The sequence below is a fragment of the Danio rerio genome, chromosome 21, assembly GCF_049306965.1.
Source record: "Danio rerio strain Tuebingen ecotype United States chromosome 21, GRCz12tu, whole genome shotgun sequence".
Taxonomy (NCBI): Eukaryota; Metazoa; Chordata; class Actinopteri; order Cypriniformes; family Danionidae; genus Danio; species Danio rerio.
In genome coordinates, this window is record NC_133196.1 from 24,877,168 (window position 1) to 24,897,097 (window position 19,930).

General features: G+C 34.5%; 1 protein-coding gene across 14 annotated transcripts in view; it reads right to left on the bottom strand.

The window, feature by feature from the left end:
- Window positions 1-19,930, bottom strand: part of ncam1a (neural cell adhesion molecule 1a) — a 414,266-nt gene that overhangs the window by 98,519 nt on the left and 295,817 nt on the right. For 8 of the 14 annotated variants that reach the window (XM_073934239.1, XM_005161138.5, XM_068215775.1 and 5 more), the window contains exon 9: window positions 12,794-12,823. The exons of the other annotated variants lie outside the window; for them this stretch is intronic. In XM_073934239.1, the coding sequence (XP_073790340.1) occupies window positions 12,794-12,823 (30 nt within the window). The remainder of the gene's footprint in view (window positions 1-12,793; window positions 12,824-19,930) is intronic. 14 annotated transcript variants of the gene reach the window in all.

Here is a 19,930-nt window from a genome sequence, read left to right on the forward strand (position 1 = left end):
TGCGGTTGAAGTGCCTTTGAATTCACCAATCAATGCCTTTTCCAGCTGTTACAATGAAAAAACTGGCATGCGCTTCACCACTGCTCTATGTTGTTTGCATTTCAAAGGCTTTCCTGCTAGTTTCAGTAGTTTTCAAAGGACTCTTGAGATTAGCTTCCGAAATAGGCAAATTCACATCATTAACCCAGTGATTACACATGTCTGTCTCATACGAAATACTTCACATAGTGTGATGTGACATGAAAAACCGCAAACAGCTTTCTTTTGATACTTAAACACGCAGCTTTTCATGACCTCATGCTAATTGAGAAACCATATTTGTACTTTTTAAAAGTTCATTTGACACTCCACACGAATGTAAATTAAGAAAATGAGGTGAGTATTTCCATCTAGACGTACTTGCTTGCAGTTTGTTGCAGCTATGGCCTTAAGATGCCACACATTCGTTTATCTTTTCTTTTATGCTCATGTTACAATTTTTATTTCCCTAAAGCATCACATTTTTCTTTATTTTTGACAGCTGCGTCATTGTAAATGCTTAGCTAGGTACAGACACAACCCACCGAATGAAATGTAGCCCTGCCCCAAAACAAACAATAAAACATTCATTCATTCATTTTCTTGTTGGCTTAGTCCCTTTCTTAATCCGGGGTTGCCACAGCGGAATGAACCGCCAACTTGTCCAGCAAGTTTTTACGCAGTGGATGCCCTTCCAGCCGCAACCCATCTCTGGGAAACATCCACACACACATTCACACACACTCTCATACACTACGGACAATTTAGCCAACCCAATTCACCTGTACCACATGTCTTTGGACTGTGGGGAAAACCAGAGCACCTGGAGGAAACCCACGCGAAGGCAGGGAGAACATGCAAACTCCACACAAAAACGCCAACTGAGCCGAGGTTCAAACCAGCGACCCAGCGACCTTCTTGCTGTGAGGCGAACTTGCTACCCACTGCGCCACTGCCTCGCCAACAATATAAACATAAATACTCAATCTCTATATTTTTTGTAAAGCTCTGCACTTATCAAAGCTGGATTTATTTGATAAAACAAAATAAAAATAAAATGTATATGGTGAAATAATATTAAAATTCGAAATAATAATAATAATTCTAATAATTCTAATAATAATAATTATAATAGTAATACAAATTACTAACAATAAACCCATTATTAGGTTTGATAATGTAATATTTACTCAGAAAGTATCTTTGCATCTAAAAATGCGGCCCATACGAAGTAATACTGTTTACCTTATTCTTCACATGTAAGCGGTCACAACCAATTAGAAGCTTGTTGGCTCAAGTTTAAATTTAACAACTTTATTAATTCCACCAGGGGCAATTAGATTAGGATTAGTAACATTTAATGATCCAAAAAAAAAAAAAAAACATAAAGAGACAAATCACTTACAAATAGTAATAAAAACACAATCCAGCATGCTTCATAATAACTTTATAAAAAGGAAATAGGATAAATAGGAAAGACTTGGAAACTAGGAAAAGGTTGTGATAATTTGTTGTAGTATTTCTATTGTTGTTATAGTAATACAACAGACATAGTAATATAAACAAATGACACAAAACTGTAGCTATTTACAATTATAGGTTAAGTTATCCGACAATACACAACACTTTACTTTAGTAAAACTACAGTATTGCACAGTATTTATTACAGTTTATCAGTTCACTGTAGAATTTACTAACAGAGTCAAACATTCTACAGAATAATACATTTTACTATTGACCTTGTTTTAAAATGCAGAAGTACGCTTGTTTTTGTAATTGTTTTACAAATTCTGATTTAGTTGCCTATGGGAGAAATGACTAGGAATATTAAATGGTAGAAAATGGTCAAACTACTTGCTCTACAAACAAATGTGTCTATGAATATACAAACCAAGCAGAATAATATAATAAGAAAATATCAGTTTGCAAAATCAAGCAGCAGAACGAGCTGTTTTTAACGTCTAAAAATCAATTGGAAGTAATTGAGACCGAAAGTCTCAAGCCAAAAACATTCAAATGGCTGCGCCTGCTCATACGCAAAGAATAAGATCATAAACACTATAATATTAGCTAAAAATTACTATAGTGTTTTATTCATGTGGGGAAGCCAAGTTAGCAAGAATGGTTTTAAAAAAAGTGCCTCAGTGTTGCCATGTTGCCGTCAAATAAAAGAATTCTCATACCAACTTGCTACTTTAAAGATAAGCTTGCAATGCTTGCCCTGCCTCTGAATTCTTCTGATTGGTCTACTGTTTTGGAGCTGACATTGAGTACGTTTACATGGACATCAGTAATCGTATGATTTGCCTTAATCTGAATAAGACATTAAGGTGTTTACATGAGTTGCTTTTTGAATGTTCCTTTCATTATCCTATTTTAAATGTTTTAGCACATAATTCGATTTACCTCATTGTGTCACCAAGCTATCCACATTTCCCCAAGATTTGTATGTAATTTTGGGTGTTTCATTTTTAATTTGTCAACTTTAACTGCAGTTTTGGACTTTCACTTTCTTTTATAAACATTTTATGCATGCCATCCCGTGATAAACGAGATATTGGAAGCGAGTATGAACTGCTTCACTGACTCAGTAGGTGCAGAAAATAGTGTCAAACAGCAGTGTATGTATACTATCCTGTTGCAAAATGTGGCATAAACCCTACACGAAAGTAAGTTGATTGCTGTGTTTATATGTCTGTACAGTATTCAATAATGTGACTAAAATCAGCATACTCCACATGTCCTATTTCGATTTCTGTTTAGTTCGATTATGACTTTAGTCGGATTAAGCTAATCAAAAATCGATGTCTGTGTAAATATGATGATGAGCAATTATAGAAAAACAGAAGACCATTACACATCAATCAAGCACAGATAACATAACAAAATACCAAACAAACAATGAAAAGGGAGCACATTAGAATGCAAAACTACTTTTTAACTCATGTTTAAATTACGTTTGAACTTATTTAATTAATCAAGGCCTTTTAAAAAAAGATTAAAACTTCCTCGATCAGATTATGCGGTTACTCTCTGCAAACACACAAGACTTCCTTCCCTTCAAAAGAAGAAATCAAATGGAAATCCACCGCTTAATGACACTCATGTAATTTACAAGAGCACTAATTGACTTGAGCGCATCTGACTAGCATAATGTGACCCATGTTAATCAGAGAGTGCAGCCTTTTCCATGACACGTTTAAATCGATTTATTAGTCATGCCAGCTGACACCATATTTCTCGGCTAACAAACTCTAACCATCAACCAGCCACGATAATCACACAGGTATCCAATCCCATTCATTATCCACAGGACATTTAGGGAGAAAGGTGCAGCTGTCAACCACTCAATTATTAACAGTAAGCGTTATTGACATTCATAACCAGTATCGGATGCAGAGGAATGACTAAAATAACCCTTAGAGATTCTGGATGCGCTCTTCATTTTTTTTTTCATGCTTAGCAGACCATACTTTGTTTTACATGCGCTGTTTATTGGATGTACATGCTGCGATGCTGTTTCGAGCATCGAATAACTCAACGCAAACAGCTCAGTGTATGATTCTCATTTTTCTTTAAGCGAAGCCACCGCAAATACACGCACATTAACGTGCACCTTTCATCAGCACCACAGACAGCCGGAAAATAAGATGTTTCTGAAACCTGCAGTGGCACTTCATTTATAAAGTGCCTGTTCAATGGTCAGTGAGAAATTTGACTGCGGAGCGGAATGGAGTGCACGCGGTGCTGAAATCCAATCAATTCACAAACTTGATTTAAGGTGTGGTGGCTTAGTCACGATCTGAGGGATTGAGTGCTTTAAGTAACAACCAGGGTCTCGACCATAAATTCCATCCTGCTTGTGCCTCACGTTTCAGAGGGCTGTTAGTATGCAGGGCTGTTGAGAGACTCCCCTACTGTTGCATAGTAATTGACAGTAAGCCGCATATAGAGCGTCTTTCCTGTTTTATGTGTGTACGTACTGTAGGGCTGGTTGCATATAAACCTTCACGATTGCTTTGAATGTTAACCTTGAACGCTTCCAGCAAATCAGTCTGTGGCTTTTCGCTGGATGTCAACCTTAGTAGAAAACAGAAGATGTTTGGGGTTACGTTTAGCTCTGAAATGCAATCATGTGGCCTTATCACACCTAATAAAGAACACTGGAAACTCCATTCATTTATGCTTAAAGAGCAGACAGCACGTTCAAGGTCTATTGCTTGGAAGATGTTTTGTTTCGCTTTAATATAAGAAAACCATGTAATGACTGAGCTGACTATGAAGAGACATAGTAAGAAAAACTTTCAAGAGGCCATGTGAATTTATCGGTAATAGTTTATAGAGTAAATAGAGTAAAATGTTATTTTTTGTTTTATGCTGTAAACTACTAATGACATTTCAAATTTAAAATAAAAATACAGAAATTTCAGCCTGATCTCACAAGGAAGCATGCATATTTTATATTTTGACAGTTTAGTGGCTAATTCGTCTAGTCATTCGTTTCCAGTCATAAGGAAATGAAAAGGCATAGCAACCCTTAAGCCAAACGTCATTTGGAATTGAGCAAATCGTACTAAATTGTATAAAAGATATTTTACAAATATGAATTAGCCACTAAATCAAAAAGTTACAAATTGCTGTGAGATAGCATTGGTAATTTAGAGATTTATTTTATTATTAACAAAGAAATAATAGCATGTTTTCAGAAATGTTTATGCTCGTTTTTAGAAAACACAATACCAGTGCTTAAACTTACAATTGGGCCTTTACTTGGCTCTGAATTTTAAAATCTTGGGCCCTAATCTCAACTATTAGAGAACACTGGAAGCTCCATTCATTTCAGCTGAAAGACTAGACAACTAAGAAAATCAGAGCTCACATTCAAGGTGTTTTGCTTGGCAGACGTTACATTTCTCTTTATTATTAAATGAAAAATCATTTTAAATGACTGAGCTGACAATGAAGAGACAAAGTAAGAAAAACTTTTAAGAGACCACGTGAAAATTCTAATTCTCTGTGAATTTACCATTTATAGTTTTTAGTGTTTGAGTAAAATGCCATTTCTGTTTTATTCTGTAAACTGCTAATGACATTTCTGCCAAATTTAAATTAAACATACAGATATTTTTGCCTGGTCTCAGGAGGAATTGTACATATTTTACATTTTGTCATTTTGTTATAGCTAATTGGAACAAATTCATACAAGTTCAGTGGTATGAAATGGAAATTGAAAAATGGAAAATGACATAGCACCAAACCTCACCCCTTAACCCAACGGTTATTGGTGGATGAGCAAATTGTATTAAATTGTATGAATGAAATTTTTACAAATTCATATGAGCTAGCCAATGAAATCTGCCAATGAAAAATTGATGTTACTGTTCTCAATTTCGTAAGGTGCTTTTACAGCATCGATAATGTATTTATATATATATTTTTTTGTTTAACATCAAAACATCAGTAAATAGTGCTATTCCATCTAGCTTGCTTTACTTGGGTGAAGTTGGTTTTGTATTCACATCACATTGGTTCATTTTTGAACAATGACAACCTGTGACTCGTGCCTTATATTGTTTACCATGCTACTTTGAATATTTGATCTGAAATAAGTATGGCTTAGTAATGAGTGTAATTAATGCACCTGCCGACCAACCACTAAGCAGTCGCTTTAGGAGAAACCCATTGAGAGAGTGAGACCAGCGATTCTTGCATGCATTAAATATTGCACATTATGACAAGTTTTGGTTACTACACAACTGAAAACATGCTAGATATAAAACAGATTTTTGTTCAGAATTGTGGTGTTATAAAGCACTATAAAGTTTTCTAAGGCTATGTTCACACTGCAGGCAAATGTGGCCCGAATCAGATTTTTCCCCCCTCAAGTGACTCAGGTGATGACAGTGTGAACAGTCTAAACTGCATGGAATCTGATCTTTTCAGGTCAGATATGTGCCACTTTCATATGTAGTCTTAAATCAGACACAGATCTGATGTTTTGCAATGCGACCGCATTGTGAACGTTTATGTCAGATTTTTATGTGACTTTACATAATCTTCGAGCGACATGCGTCATCATTCTGTGATGTAAACATCATCTACTCAGCAGCATAGTAGAATGGCGATTATTGTACCACAGAATGTTGAAAAAAAAAAAAACAATTGAAGGCAAAACTGGTGCTTATTAACTAATCTGATTAACTATTGAGGCACGTGTTGATCGCGAAGCTGAAGAGCATCGTGGGTGTTGCGGATAGGGGATCCTTGTGCAAAGGAGGGGAACTTTCTCTCTGAGAGAAAAAAAGTCAGGTGCTCTAGCACCCAAACCCCCCTTCTGCACGTGTCTGCTGTTTATAATGAAGTAAAATTAATTAACTCCGCAAATGGAGATAAACCAACTCCGCCTATAGTTCAGTCTGCGGCTGCTCATTAACCCTCAAAGAGTTCACAACACTGGTGGCCAGAGCGCCACGCACCACCATTGTCATAAATCACAAATCATCAGTGTTTTCTAACACAAGAGACTTATTTTATGTCTTAAATGCCGAAATACACATTAGTAGTAGCAGAACAACCCATGAAATGCACCTTTGTTGTCTGTGAAAAGAGTAGTAATCTTTGATCTGACAACGTGCTTACTTATACAGTATACACGTGTGCACATGCGGGTCAGTTTAGGAAAAGGATCTGTTCACACTGCAAATGAGAACAGTGTGAACAGCCATGCAAAAAAATCCATCTGGGAAAAAATCAGATTTGAGTAGTTAGCTTCACAGTGTGAACTTAGCCTAACTGGCGAATTACATGATCCAGTGGGTTGTCTACTGTGTCCTTTACGGTGATTTAGGGATACTTCTTTAAAAGAAAACAGAACTTCAACTGCTACAAAGAAAATGTTGGTACAAAGGTGGAAACCTCCTCATGATCTCTCAGTTAAGCACTGGTTACATTCATTATTGGAAATACTGTATCTGGAACTGTCATCAGCACGGATCAACCATGCCAAAGTGGACATTCTTACGGCATGGAAAATCTACATATGCAACGTCAAAGAAATCTTGGACACTTAACCCTCATCTGATGCTACGGATGACAACTTAATGGAAATTATCTAACAGCTTGGTCTAAACTATAGTTATTCTGTGTTTCCAGATGTGTGTATAATGGGGTGGGGGGGGGGGGGGGGTTATATCTGTTAAAAGTATTTTGTTATCTGATTGTAAAAATTGTATATTCTCACTTTCGGAAATAAAAAACTGAATTACAAAAAAGAAAAAAAAAAAAGAAAACAGAAGACATTTGACTTTATTGGGCTCTAAAATGTTCAGGTCATAGGCCCTTATCTCAACTATTAAAAGATGCTGGAAGCTCTATTCATTTCTGTTGCAAGACCAGACAAGCAAGAAAATCAGAGCTCACATTCAAGGACTTTTGCCTGGCTTTTTTCCTTCTCCTTTTGTCTTGGGAGAAAATCAAACTGAATGACTAAACTGACAAAGAAGAGGCAACACGAGAAAAAAATGTCGCCGACACTCTGTGAGAAAGGCGAGTCAAACGGTGTCCTGCACTTCACATTTCACGCTAACAAGAAACTGGAGGAGTGGCAACAAGAAGGATCGCAGTGCAGAGGAGAATCAGTCTGGATTTTTGATAAAGATGGCCTCGCTTGGACTGATGCAAGAAGTGTTGAGAAATATAGTTGCCCTCAGGTGGTCTGCAGCAGTAAAAGTCTAGACAGTGAGCAAGCGAGATTGCAAGAAAGAATGCTAATTGAATTTAGTCAAGGTCATACAGTATACTGTTGTACGAACAATCTGACAATCAGAGAAGAGGAAGCTATATATTAACCGAGGGCTGACACCATATCAGAATTGCAGATATCAGTGGCAGTAAAATGATTGATTCTTCATATTATGGTCCACATGATATATACACTTAAAGAAAAACTTAGGAGACCACTTGAAAATGATCCGTTTTTTCCGGTTTCTGATCTATAGTTGTGTGTTTCTATAAAAGTGCATGCTAAATATACATATATGAATTATGTAAAGATTTGCAAATGATTTTATACTTAATCTAATATACTGCTGAACTAGGCTGATCGCATTAATATTCAATGCATTTCTAAATTAACATAATACATACATATACTTTGGTTTGCCTGAATACATACTACTATGTATGACATAAATATGAAAAGCATCTGAATGAAACCAATTTTATGAATGAATTTGATTGAAGCCTTTACAAATATTGAAATTACTGATCAGGAAAAATAAAATCAATGTTGTATTTATTAAAATTGAAGTGTAATAAACAAATTGTTTGCATAGTATAAAATTTATATTATTATTATTATTATTATTATTTTTATTATTATTATTATTTTGTATTCTGACCATTATAAATGTAGCTAGAAATTTTCTGAAAGTCATACTTGTAAATAAACAGAATATTAATAATAATAATAAAATAATAATAATAATAATAAATTAATAAATAATAATAACAACAATAATAATGATAATGATAATAATAGGAATACAATATTTATAATTAATTTGAAAAATAGCAACATAATAATAATAATAATAATAATAATATTAATAATAATAAAACAATAATAATAATAATAATAATAGTATTAATATAATAATAATAATAAAAATAATAGCGATGATGATGATGATGATGATGATGATAATACTAATAACAATACTAATAATATAATAATAATAATAATGATAATTTATTATTATTATTAATAATAATAATAATAATAATAATAATAATAATAATAATAATAATAATACACATCATCATCAATTATTAATGAATAATAATAACAATAATAACAATAACAACAACAACAACAACAACAACAACAACAACAAGATATAAAAATGTAATTAATTATACTAATTTATTATTATTATTATTATTATTATTATTATTATTATTATTGAAAGGGTTCTATTTTTTATGAATTATTATTTTATAATCCTGAAAAAATATGTATTACACTTTCTACAAATTTAATTAAAGCAGCAGCATGAGGTCTTTTCAATACTTTCTGTTGAACATCTTGCATAATCCTGCATGCACACTGTATCCATTTAATATCTAAAAATCAAGCTAGTAATTAAAATTAGCTGCAAAGTTTCCTTTTAGATTTAACCTTGATTGTAAAGGGTTTATTAAAGCCACTAAAGTCGTCCCGCTGCGATCAGTGAGTGGTTTTCTTTTCCTCTTAATATTTGTCTTTGATTAAGAATAAACACATAATAGACAGAGGTAGGTCACATTTCCAGTCATATAAATATCTTTTCTGACACATCACACATTCACTTTTTTCTCCTCACCACTTATTTGCATTCACTAAACACATAACTAACAATGCTTATATTAACATCTCAGCATGATGGGTATTTTGAACAAGAAATGCCTTTGACTATTCATGCGTGTAGCGTTGTAGCAAGTGAACTTTAAATAACACACACGCAATACATGTCAGCACTTAAAAAACAACAATCTATTCACTATATTAAACACAATATGTTGTTCTAAGTACTAACTCGCTAATTTAGACTGATAATTATACTGCAAAACTTGATGCAGTCACTTTCTTGTCTTTGATTGTCACACATTTACAGAAGCATCATGCTTTTTATCTAGACTCCTGAGGATTAAGAACATGAAGTGATGTGTGGGCAATCCCATAACTGTGGCCTTTCATCTCAGCAGATCAGATAAACAGACCTTCCCACACAATCCATATGCATCTGAATCATTCTTAATCATGAAATGAATTCTGTCTCTGACAGCTGAATAAAGCAAGAAAAAAAAAGGAGTCTAACATTTTTGTGCCAAGCATGGAATCATGTGCTCATACTGAGAGTCTACAGTTAAAGTCAACATGAAATTAAAATTAACCTATTTGCTTTCTTCTTAGCGCAAGTTCCTGGTCTAATTATGAATGGTTGTTCAGTGTGTATTTCTAAAAAAGTGTTTGTAACCTACAGTGTAGTCACATGTATTTCCCTGCAGTACACAGGCTTTTAGATAATGGCAAGCAATAGCTGGATAAAATTAAAGTTGTTGTTGAACCTAGTTGCTACCTATTTCTGGTGTAGTAAAAAGTGAATCCAATGGTCATCCTGTAAATTACTGAATTGAGTATAACATGATTAGGCACTCAAAGATAAACTGAATTTAATTTAGCCATGTGTAAAGTTAAATAAAATCCCTGGTATGACCTACAATGTCAATAGACAAGTGGATAAATTTTGTAAGCATGTCTTGAGCAAAACATTTTGCAGGTCTAAGATTTATTTTGAATATTTATTTATTAATTGTAACCATTTAAAAAAATAAATAGCAACATTACAACACATCATCACATGACAACACTTTAATTTATTTAAGCTTTGTTCTATGTTTTGTGTGATGACTTTTAGGTTTAGGTTTAACTTTATTTGTCCCCGAGAGGAAATTTGTCTTGGGCATAAAAGGTGCTACAACATTGTCTAAACAGACAGTAAAAATAAATAAAACAAAACAATTAAGAACAAACAGTTAAGAACATACATTGTTTACAGAATAAGACCGTATATAAATATAAATATATAAAACACAGAACCCAGTCAAGTGCTAGCGTACTTCAGGAGCAGTGTTATTGGTAGAGTTCAACAGTTTTATGGAGGTATAGGAACAAACGAAAGCTTCAGTCTATTAGTTTTACACATTGGCATTCTCAGTCTTTTTCCTGATGGTAACAGCTGATATTCACTGAAAAGGGGCATTTTGGTGGCATTGTGTTAATGTTTCAAAATGCAACATGTAATTTTTAAGTAAGTTCATCTGGACTCTTTATATGCATTTAAAACGCATGACAAATGCTGGGTTTCATTTTTTTTCATCTTATTTTAGTGACACATTCTTTTAAGGAACAATTCTCGGTATTAATAAAAAACTATGATTTTTGCTTTGAAAAATAAACTCCTAATTTGCTGCTTATTATCAGATAATAAGGTAGTAATAGATTTAGGTAGAATTAGGAGAACATGAAGAATTTGTTCTTAACCTATAGCGTTATCTACATTTTAACCAACGCTTTGGTTGTTATATATTTTACACAAATTTCGGTTAAAACACAGGCAGTTTTAGAGTGTATACTTTCTATGTATATATGTTACCGGCAGTGTGTAAAATCCCAGGATAGAATGCCTAGGACTGCCTCGAATGCCTTGGATATGTATAAAATGTCTGATGGTTTTAGGCAAAGTATGAAATATCATTTTGTTTTTTAAAGATTTTGCATACTTTTCCTAGACATTATATAGAATGACAAGTATCAAATTAGGCATCTGAAGAGCACAACAAAAGCCTTTATTGATCATTACGTATTTTAAAGCGGAAGCTTTAAAATAAGATGCTCTTATGGGAAAAAACACACAGCAGAACTGGCATTGAACTATTTTGTAACAGTAGGTAAGACTAGAATAACACTTGGAAAGTAAACAAGCAGAACACAACTGGAATGAGCTACTTGTTGCAGCAGGCAAGATTAGAATGACATTTTGAATTCTACAGAGGTCATGTGAAGAATTATGGCAATATTGTCTGTGATAATGGTAGGGAAACCTTGTACCGACAATATGCTGTCTTACAATAATGTTCAACACTTAAGTGCTTCGATCAACCTCATCAAACAATGACCCAAGCACCACCGCCAACATCAGTGGTGGGAAAAATGGCAGGGGCAAGCCAGTTACATAGTTGTAATACTACTATAGAATGCTTATGTATAGAATGCCAATGTATAGTAACAATCATTTCATACTTTGATGTTCGATTGTAGGCATTATATACATGTCTATAGAATGCTGGATTTCACCCATTGCCAGTAGCATATGCAATTACTTTTATACATTTTAATTGGATGCATACACAATATATTAAGTCCCATCTGTGATCCATAAGCACAAACACACACTAAAGAAAAAGCAAAACATTACAAAACACCATATGGCCATCTTTAAGCTCTGCTCACAGTCTGCTATATAACCCAATCCCCCCAATTTAATCAACTCCTAGTGGATACAATACAGGTACATCCTATAGATTTATCATTAAAAGTTCTGTTTAATGCGGCATCTTACAGAAATACAATGAGTTTCACATTGAGTCAAAGTTATTGTAATCATGTCTGACATGTGGCATGTGAGTTTATCCAGTGAGGGTTAGTATATTTATGTTAACAGAAGCGTGCGCTGTCTGAATCTGGAGTTGGTTACATTTGTTAGTGTCTCTTTTAGTGCCGCTACATTCCCCTGTCTGAGTCTATGGGAGAACACTGAGGGTTGGCTCATTCTCTAAAGAAGTACCTGGCATGTTTCAACCCCTGAAACACCCTCTATTTATATTCTTCCTCAGTCCCTGGAGGAACATTTTCCCAAGGGGAATTTGTGAAGAAAAAGAAGGTCTTAGAAGTGCTTAGAAGGAAAAAGTGAAAAGACCTAAATAGAATCTTCACCATTTCTGATTACAGTTTCAAATTATCCACGAAAATAGTTTGCAGTGATGCTTATAAAAGACTGAATAACATGACAGTCACTGCAGACTAGGGATGCCAATTTCTTTATCAGATGTGTGTGTAGGTGTGTGTATCTACAGGGTTTTGAGGGTAAAAGAGAGCCAACACTTGATGTTCTGCAGTGATAAAGGGCTTCTCTAGGATTAGTGAACATCCTGGCTACGTGTTCAGCTGCCCTACCTTGTGCTTCTCAGGTCGAGTCCATGAAGCCTAAGAGGACAAAAACATATAAAGCAAAACACGACAAAAAAAGGGGTTAAAAGCCTTAAAAATAAAAGTAGCAGCCGCTCAAAAAGGCAGGCACCACACATGCAAGTTATTCATAGCAGAGAGTTTGTGAAACTGTGAAGTCGACTTGACCTGAATGAATTCAAAACCAAATTGTATTTGCCATTACTTGTACTGTACCAAACCCTCAGGCAACAGATTGCTTAATAACAATTGATTTTTTGTTGTTGTTTTTGTTGTTGTAAAAGATTATATATTTATACTTACACATAGAAAAAAAAAGAGTTTTGTGTATAGCGCATGGTTCCCAAAGTGGGGGTTGGCACCACCCAGGGGGTCATGGGACAATCATTTATATTTAAATATTTTTATTAAGCTACAATTACCATATTTCATCCATAACCTATAGAATAAAAATAGTAGTTAATAGTTACATTAAAACAACAACATGCAAATAAAAAGCCATCAGCCAAGTCTTTTTAATTATGTAATATCAAAGACACAGCAGATTAATTTTATGGCACCAACTTTCTGACACCTTAGCGGCACTCATGTACATAAAAAAATAAAAATAAATACAGGCCAATGAAGAATGGTCTGCGAGTGGTGTTGTTCAAAACTAAATGATGAATAGACTTGGGCCTATTAAATAATAAATAAATAATTATAAAAAAATAATAAAATTATATTATTTGAATTGAATATCTTAACATCATAACTTTATATAATGTAAAGACATTGGTTTTGTAACAAAGTAACTTTAAACATTTTATGTCGTGTTCACACTTCAATGTAAAATTATTGCTAGTAATAAACTAATAACTAGCCCTTTGGCCTCAATAAACTCTCAATCTGCTGCATCTTATTAGTTATTAAGACAATAGTTAGGTTAAGAATTAGGTTGTGTTAGAATCATCAAGTCATGTTGTAAGGCTTAGAAAACTTTCATTTTATGTTCTTGTTAAAGGAATAATGCTAAACCTTTGATTAGAAAAGAATGTTTGCATATATACTGAAATGATTGTTTCAGTAGAAATAAATTGTTGATATAAAAATAATAAATATATTGATAATAAGCTTGTATTATAGGGATGTAGAATAGGATCATGCAGAATATGTACAAATTATAAGTACTTAACAGCCAATATCTTAATAACAGGAGGGTAGTAAAGCCTCTGGGTTATATTATTTGGTTTAGTTTAACTATATTATTTAGCACTAGCTTTATTATATTTACTAAATAAACTAAAGTGTCACTTTATTTTACAATTTATTTATTACTTTATTGCAATCAGTCAGATTTTATGTCACACTGCTATGTATTTACAGTATGTATTAGAGGTGTGAACTTACAGTACACTGGTCTCACAGTTCGGTTCGGTTAGGTTACGGTTATCATGCCATTGATCTGGTTCAATTCAAAATCTCAGTGTTTCATGGTGCATTAATGATGCTTTCCATACACAATTTTATATATTACTTCACAGCACAACAATTCTTGTATAAAATGTATAAATATTTTTATATTTATATATTATTTGTTATACATTTTTGTCAAGCGAGTTCTTACACCCTTATGATTGGCCACACGCTCAACAGAAAGGGCTGCGATTGGCTCTAACTCTCTGGTGCTATTCACAAATAAATGACACTGATTAACACCAGTGGTGATCACAGCTGATCCAAGAAAAAAAAAAAAAAAACTCGCTCTGCCGACAGGCTCTCGTGCCTGTATCCAGAAGTATCGCTGTAACAGCCAAGAGGAGAGGAAAAGTCACACCAACAGTTCAAAGGGCCACAGTGAGAGAGAGAGAGAGAGAGAGAGAGAGAGAGAAATATGGAACTTACTTTCATTTCATTAATCGCTGTGAAACAGGGCTTCTGCTGTAATTTCAGTGTCAGTGAAAGACTGTCCAGCTAACACTCGCAATGAATTGTGCAGAGCTTCCACATTTTTATTTAGAAGGAGTGTTTTAATTACACATGCTCGCCAACCTCTCCATAGTAAGTTACCGCAATATATTGTATATGAGATAAATGATGTCAGTATGTAACCAGTAATGATCTACTGTATCGCTAAAATGATACAAATTGTCCGCATCGCAGTGAATCAAAGAAACACTTAGTTTTGACACCCCTAGTTTGTATGTGTATGAATTTATGTTTGTAAGTATTGTGTGTATGTATTCATTTAGCAGTCAAATTTTATACAAAGCAACTGTGATTTCACTTAGGATAGATAGATAGACAGACAGACAGACATACAAACAGACAGACAGACAGACAGAAAAATAAATAGAAAGGCAGACAGACTGATAGACAAACTGACAGACAAAATGACAGAATGTCTGATTGCTGTTATAGTATCAGAACATAATACCAGATCATAGGTGCATAAACAAAACGTCAAGTGTGACAAATAATTTTTTCATTAAAACAACAATCAAACTGAATGGAAAAGGACACATTTAGCTGCAGGGAGGGAAATCAAATGACTCAAACATGAGTGGATGCTCAGACGTCCCGGTGCACCGCTTCAGGTGACACACGCATATGATCCTGCAAATGAGGTCAAGCACACACAGACATACTGTCTAAATGCCACACTACAGCTCATTAATAAAGAATAATTAACAACCGATCAATAAATAATAACTCAACAGGAATACATATGAAACTCAGAAACCCTCCACAAAAGTGACTGTCGGAGAGAGCTCATCTGTCTGTGGAGATCTAGTGCCTGTGATGCTAACTGTGATCACCACATTCATTTCATCGACGTCCCATAAGTCACAGGCAGCAGCTTTCAGCCTTAACGAGAGCCATTCTTCCATTTGACAACACGGATCCCTGTATTCTTTGAACGGGACAGTGATGAGTAGTTTTCACTGAAGGTTTTTATAACTTCCACTCATTTGTTAAGCTAAAATGAATCAATGACGTCGCCATCTGGAATCGCATCGCCGAGAATTTGTGAGAGTCACAATAGAGGCTGTTGAAAACGTGACTCGAACCGCTGATAAATCAAGCAGACATGAATAGCAGACAACCTAACCATTTGACTTATGACAGAGCGACAGCGGTTCGGTGGAAGCTCGCTCTTTATGAAAGCAGCATTCTATTATTTTGACTGCTAATCACACAATTTGCGTAAAAGGGAATCTGCCGCAGACAACTGGGATTTCAGGATGCATTAGGAGTTCTGACACTGATCAAGCAAAATTATGACGTTTGTGATTTAAAAAAAGCTACTTTTGTTCAGATGAAATAAAGACAGTTTTTTTAATGGTCTTTGCGAAACCAGCTGATGTTTGATGAATGTAAGCTGAAGAGAAGAATATGGGATTTGCAAGACGTGTCACTTGTATAGTTTTAAATGGGGGAAAACTGTACAGTAACGGTCATATGGTGAATGAAGCTCCGCCTACTATTTCAGGAGCCAATCATTAATCGCTATAGACTGATTTTTCTCTGGAGAAAAAGCTCAGACCAGACGTGTTCTTTCACGACAGTTAAGTGGTCAATAAGCGCACTGGAATCTCAGCGAATACTAGCTTCATAGGCATAAGAAATCTATACAAATAAAGCTTGAAATCTCAACTTTTAAATAAAACAAGTGCACTTGTAATCTGTATGAAACAAAGGTGAGGTACAGTCCATCCTGTCAAATGCATATCACATCAGAGCAACTAATAAAACGCCCACAAACTTGTAAACAAAGAGTCGCTGTAATTTGTGGAGGAGATTCACCATCAAGATCAAGTTTTGGATTACTTCAGAGCACCAGTGCGATCTGACGAAACATTATCCAGAGGATAATAATGTGTAGAACGGTCATTAATGAGGTTAGTGTCGTGATCTCGTTCCTTTTGAGTTCACATGCGCATTAGCTTGGGCAACCTGAAAATATGCAGATTCTTTTTTTTTTTTGATTCTGACATTTATAAACGAGACTTATGAGATGGTTGTTGCCTAAAGTTTTTGGTGATTGCAAAAAATAATGAAATTGTAATCTTGGCAAACAGTTTTGGAGAATATGGTGTTTCCTCATTCAGACAGAATGTCCGAGCATACTGCCCGAAAGGCATAGCAAAGATGATGAAATGACTTGCCTTAAAAGGACTTTGGCTAAAGGTAGCTAGGCTTTGATGATATAATTTTTAAAATAGCTGTTTATTTACATGAAAATTGTGCTTTAGGGGGCTAAAATGCATTGTTGACATTATATTTAAAGTTTAAAATGATAGTGTATTCATGTAAACTACAAAACAAAAGTATGTGTGTAGTTACAAACATAACAATTATATAAAGTTTTAATGGGTTGAAATTATGATTACAGTAGGAGGCAAACATTTTATTTTATGAAATGTGAAATATTCTAACCCAGGCTCATTATGGATTTGTACTCCTGTATACAATTCTGGAGAGTACAAAGACATCCCAGGAGGTAAATTGTTTTGTAGTTTTTGTATTCGCAAATCCACCAGAGGCTACTGTGTTAGCTTTTTTTCAAATTTTTCTTGCAAGTGCCATTTACGTCTGCTGACTCAAGCAAGCCCACCAGAGGCCGCTGTCTACTGACTTACTGACTGACCAACCGATACCCCCATTATGTTTTCAAAAACAATCTATAAAAAGAAAGCTGCCAGATTTTACCACGTTTTGAGATCTTACCACGTTCTCATCCTCAGCCATTTACTTGTTTATTTTATTGTCTGTTTTACCTGTTTTCTGGAACAGTTCTTCTCCAGACTCAAATCCTGTCATTGCGGTCAAGTCCGCTTTGTGCCTCAAGTCTGCCAAGATACGTGGTGAGCCACTGGGCAAACAGTAAAAAAGCTGTCCACTCAGAGGTAAGCGGTCAGCTGGTACTGCAAAAAGGAAGCCATTGGCGGCGTTATACCACCCCGTAGAGTTTGTTTGAAAGACAAAATGCAGCCATACATTCCTCTGACTACATAGTTTGTGCTCTTCAAAAATGTATACAGGGGTATGTCTACACATTGAGCCTGTGTTGGGAATATTCAAATATTTTCCAAGTGATGTTTAACAGAGCAAGGATATTTTCACAGTATATTCAGTAATATTTATTTTTTCTTGAGGAGAAAGTCTTATTTCTTTTAGTTTGTCTGGAGTAAAAACAGTTTTACATTTTTACAACAGTTTTTTTAAGTGAATATTATTTGCCTTTTAAAAATATATATATGAAACAGCAAATCAATGTTGTCCAATGACTTTAAAAAAAAAACATAGAAAAGTAGTATGTACTGATGTCATTGTAAAGACAAAAGAAATGAGTTGTTGGAAATTAGTTATTAAAAGTATTTTCTAAATGTGCTAAAAAAAAAAAAATCATATAATTATTATATAATTTAATAAATAAATAATGTAGAACAGGCTACTGGTAGCTCTAATTAAAATTAAATTTATATAGTACACAGTGTATGTATTTAATTCTTCTCACTCCACAACAAATCCTAACAGTATTCACAACAGAATAAGAAATGAAAGATAGAAGTATAAAACAAACGGAATTTATAGTGAAATCCAGTATAAACAACATTAATTTTTAATGCCAAGCCATAATGCACTACACAAACTCTCATTTGACTCACAAATACAAGTAGTATATGTTTTGATTGCTAAACATTAAATGCATTATATAAACTGCTTTGGAGGCCACATTTTTTAGATGTTTTAATTATGTCACTTACTGTATACAGTATTTCAGGAAAGCACAACAGACTGCTAAATAATTCTAACATATTAAAACAAAGAAACGGTAGTTAAATACTATGCATTTCTAACCTCACATTTAGCAAATCTAGAGGCTAGTTTTGATAATCTCAAAAGTTCTTCCTCTGTCCAATATGTATCATCTACAACTAGACCAAAAGACATAATATGACCATCACATTATTGAACAGCAAAACCAATCTTCCTATAAAAAAATCCATTTAAATTTACAGGCCATGCTTGTATTAAAGTGGCTTGACATCCTTTATTCCCCTATTGATTTAAACACCCGCTCACTGACAGCTTGTCAAAAGGTTACAGGGGGTTACAACCCTGTGTTTGGCACCTGCTTCTGCTCTCTTGGCAGGTCAACCCTCTTATCTAAAAACACAATCCTGGTCACAGGCTCTCTTGTTGACCTTTAAAACAGAACCTCTGTCTTATATTACACCCCGCATGCATATCAACATCCTTAAGATGAAACTGAGCTATAATAAGAATTAATATTGTCTGCGAATTGTTAAATCTAAAAATAAACTTTCAGAATCCCAAGAGCAAGAAATGGAGAGAGAGAGAAAAAAACATGGTTATCCTGGCAGGGTGCTGGCTAATGGTTTTAAGTGCAGAGACACAGGCTAGTCTGCTTAAAACATTAGGACCGTCATAGCATGGATTGACTGACCTCAGATCAGCAGGGGTGCCATTAGACGACTATCATTAGAAAAGGGCAGCTTGGCACTGGATTGCACAATAAGCCTGCAACCCTGAAATGCCACTTTTGATTGTGTGATTCATACACTAGCCGTGTCAAGGACAGCTCACAGGGTCCCAGAGAGAGCGGCTTCAATGATAAATGAAGGGGCAGCGACTCCACAGAAGCGTCCTCATCTTCATTTAATGTGAATTCTCTTGACTCAGTACTTGGGCATGTGATTTTACAGTGCACAACAGTCACATTGAATGAATTGTTCATACTGTATATTAAGATTTTGTCTTTTTCCTCATTTTAAACACATGAATTTTGAAGATTGTATTTATTTTTTATATTCTAAATGGCAGCTCACAGTGACTTCTGTAAGATATTGTAAGATTACATATTTAAGAATACTGTCATGCTCACCATGGCAGCATTTATGTCATAAAAAATAACATAAAAATAGCAATACTGTGAAATACAGTTACAAGCAAAATTATTAGCCCTCCAGGGTAACTCTTTATAATAACTACACACTATGAATCATCTATTAAGCATCAGCAAATAGTGAATTCCTTATTTGTTAAAGGGTCACGAAACACCAAAACACATTTTTTGAGCTGTTGACAGTCGTATATGTGTCCCACACTGCTAAAAAC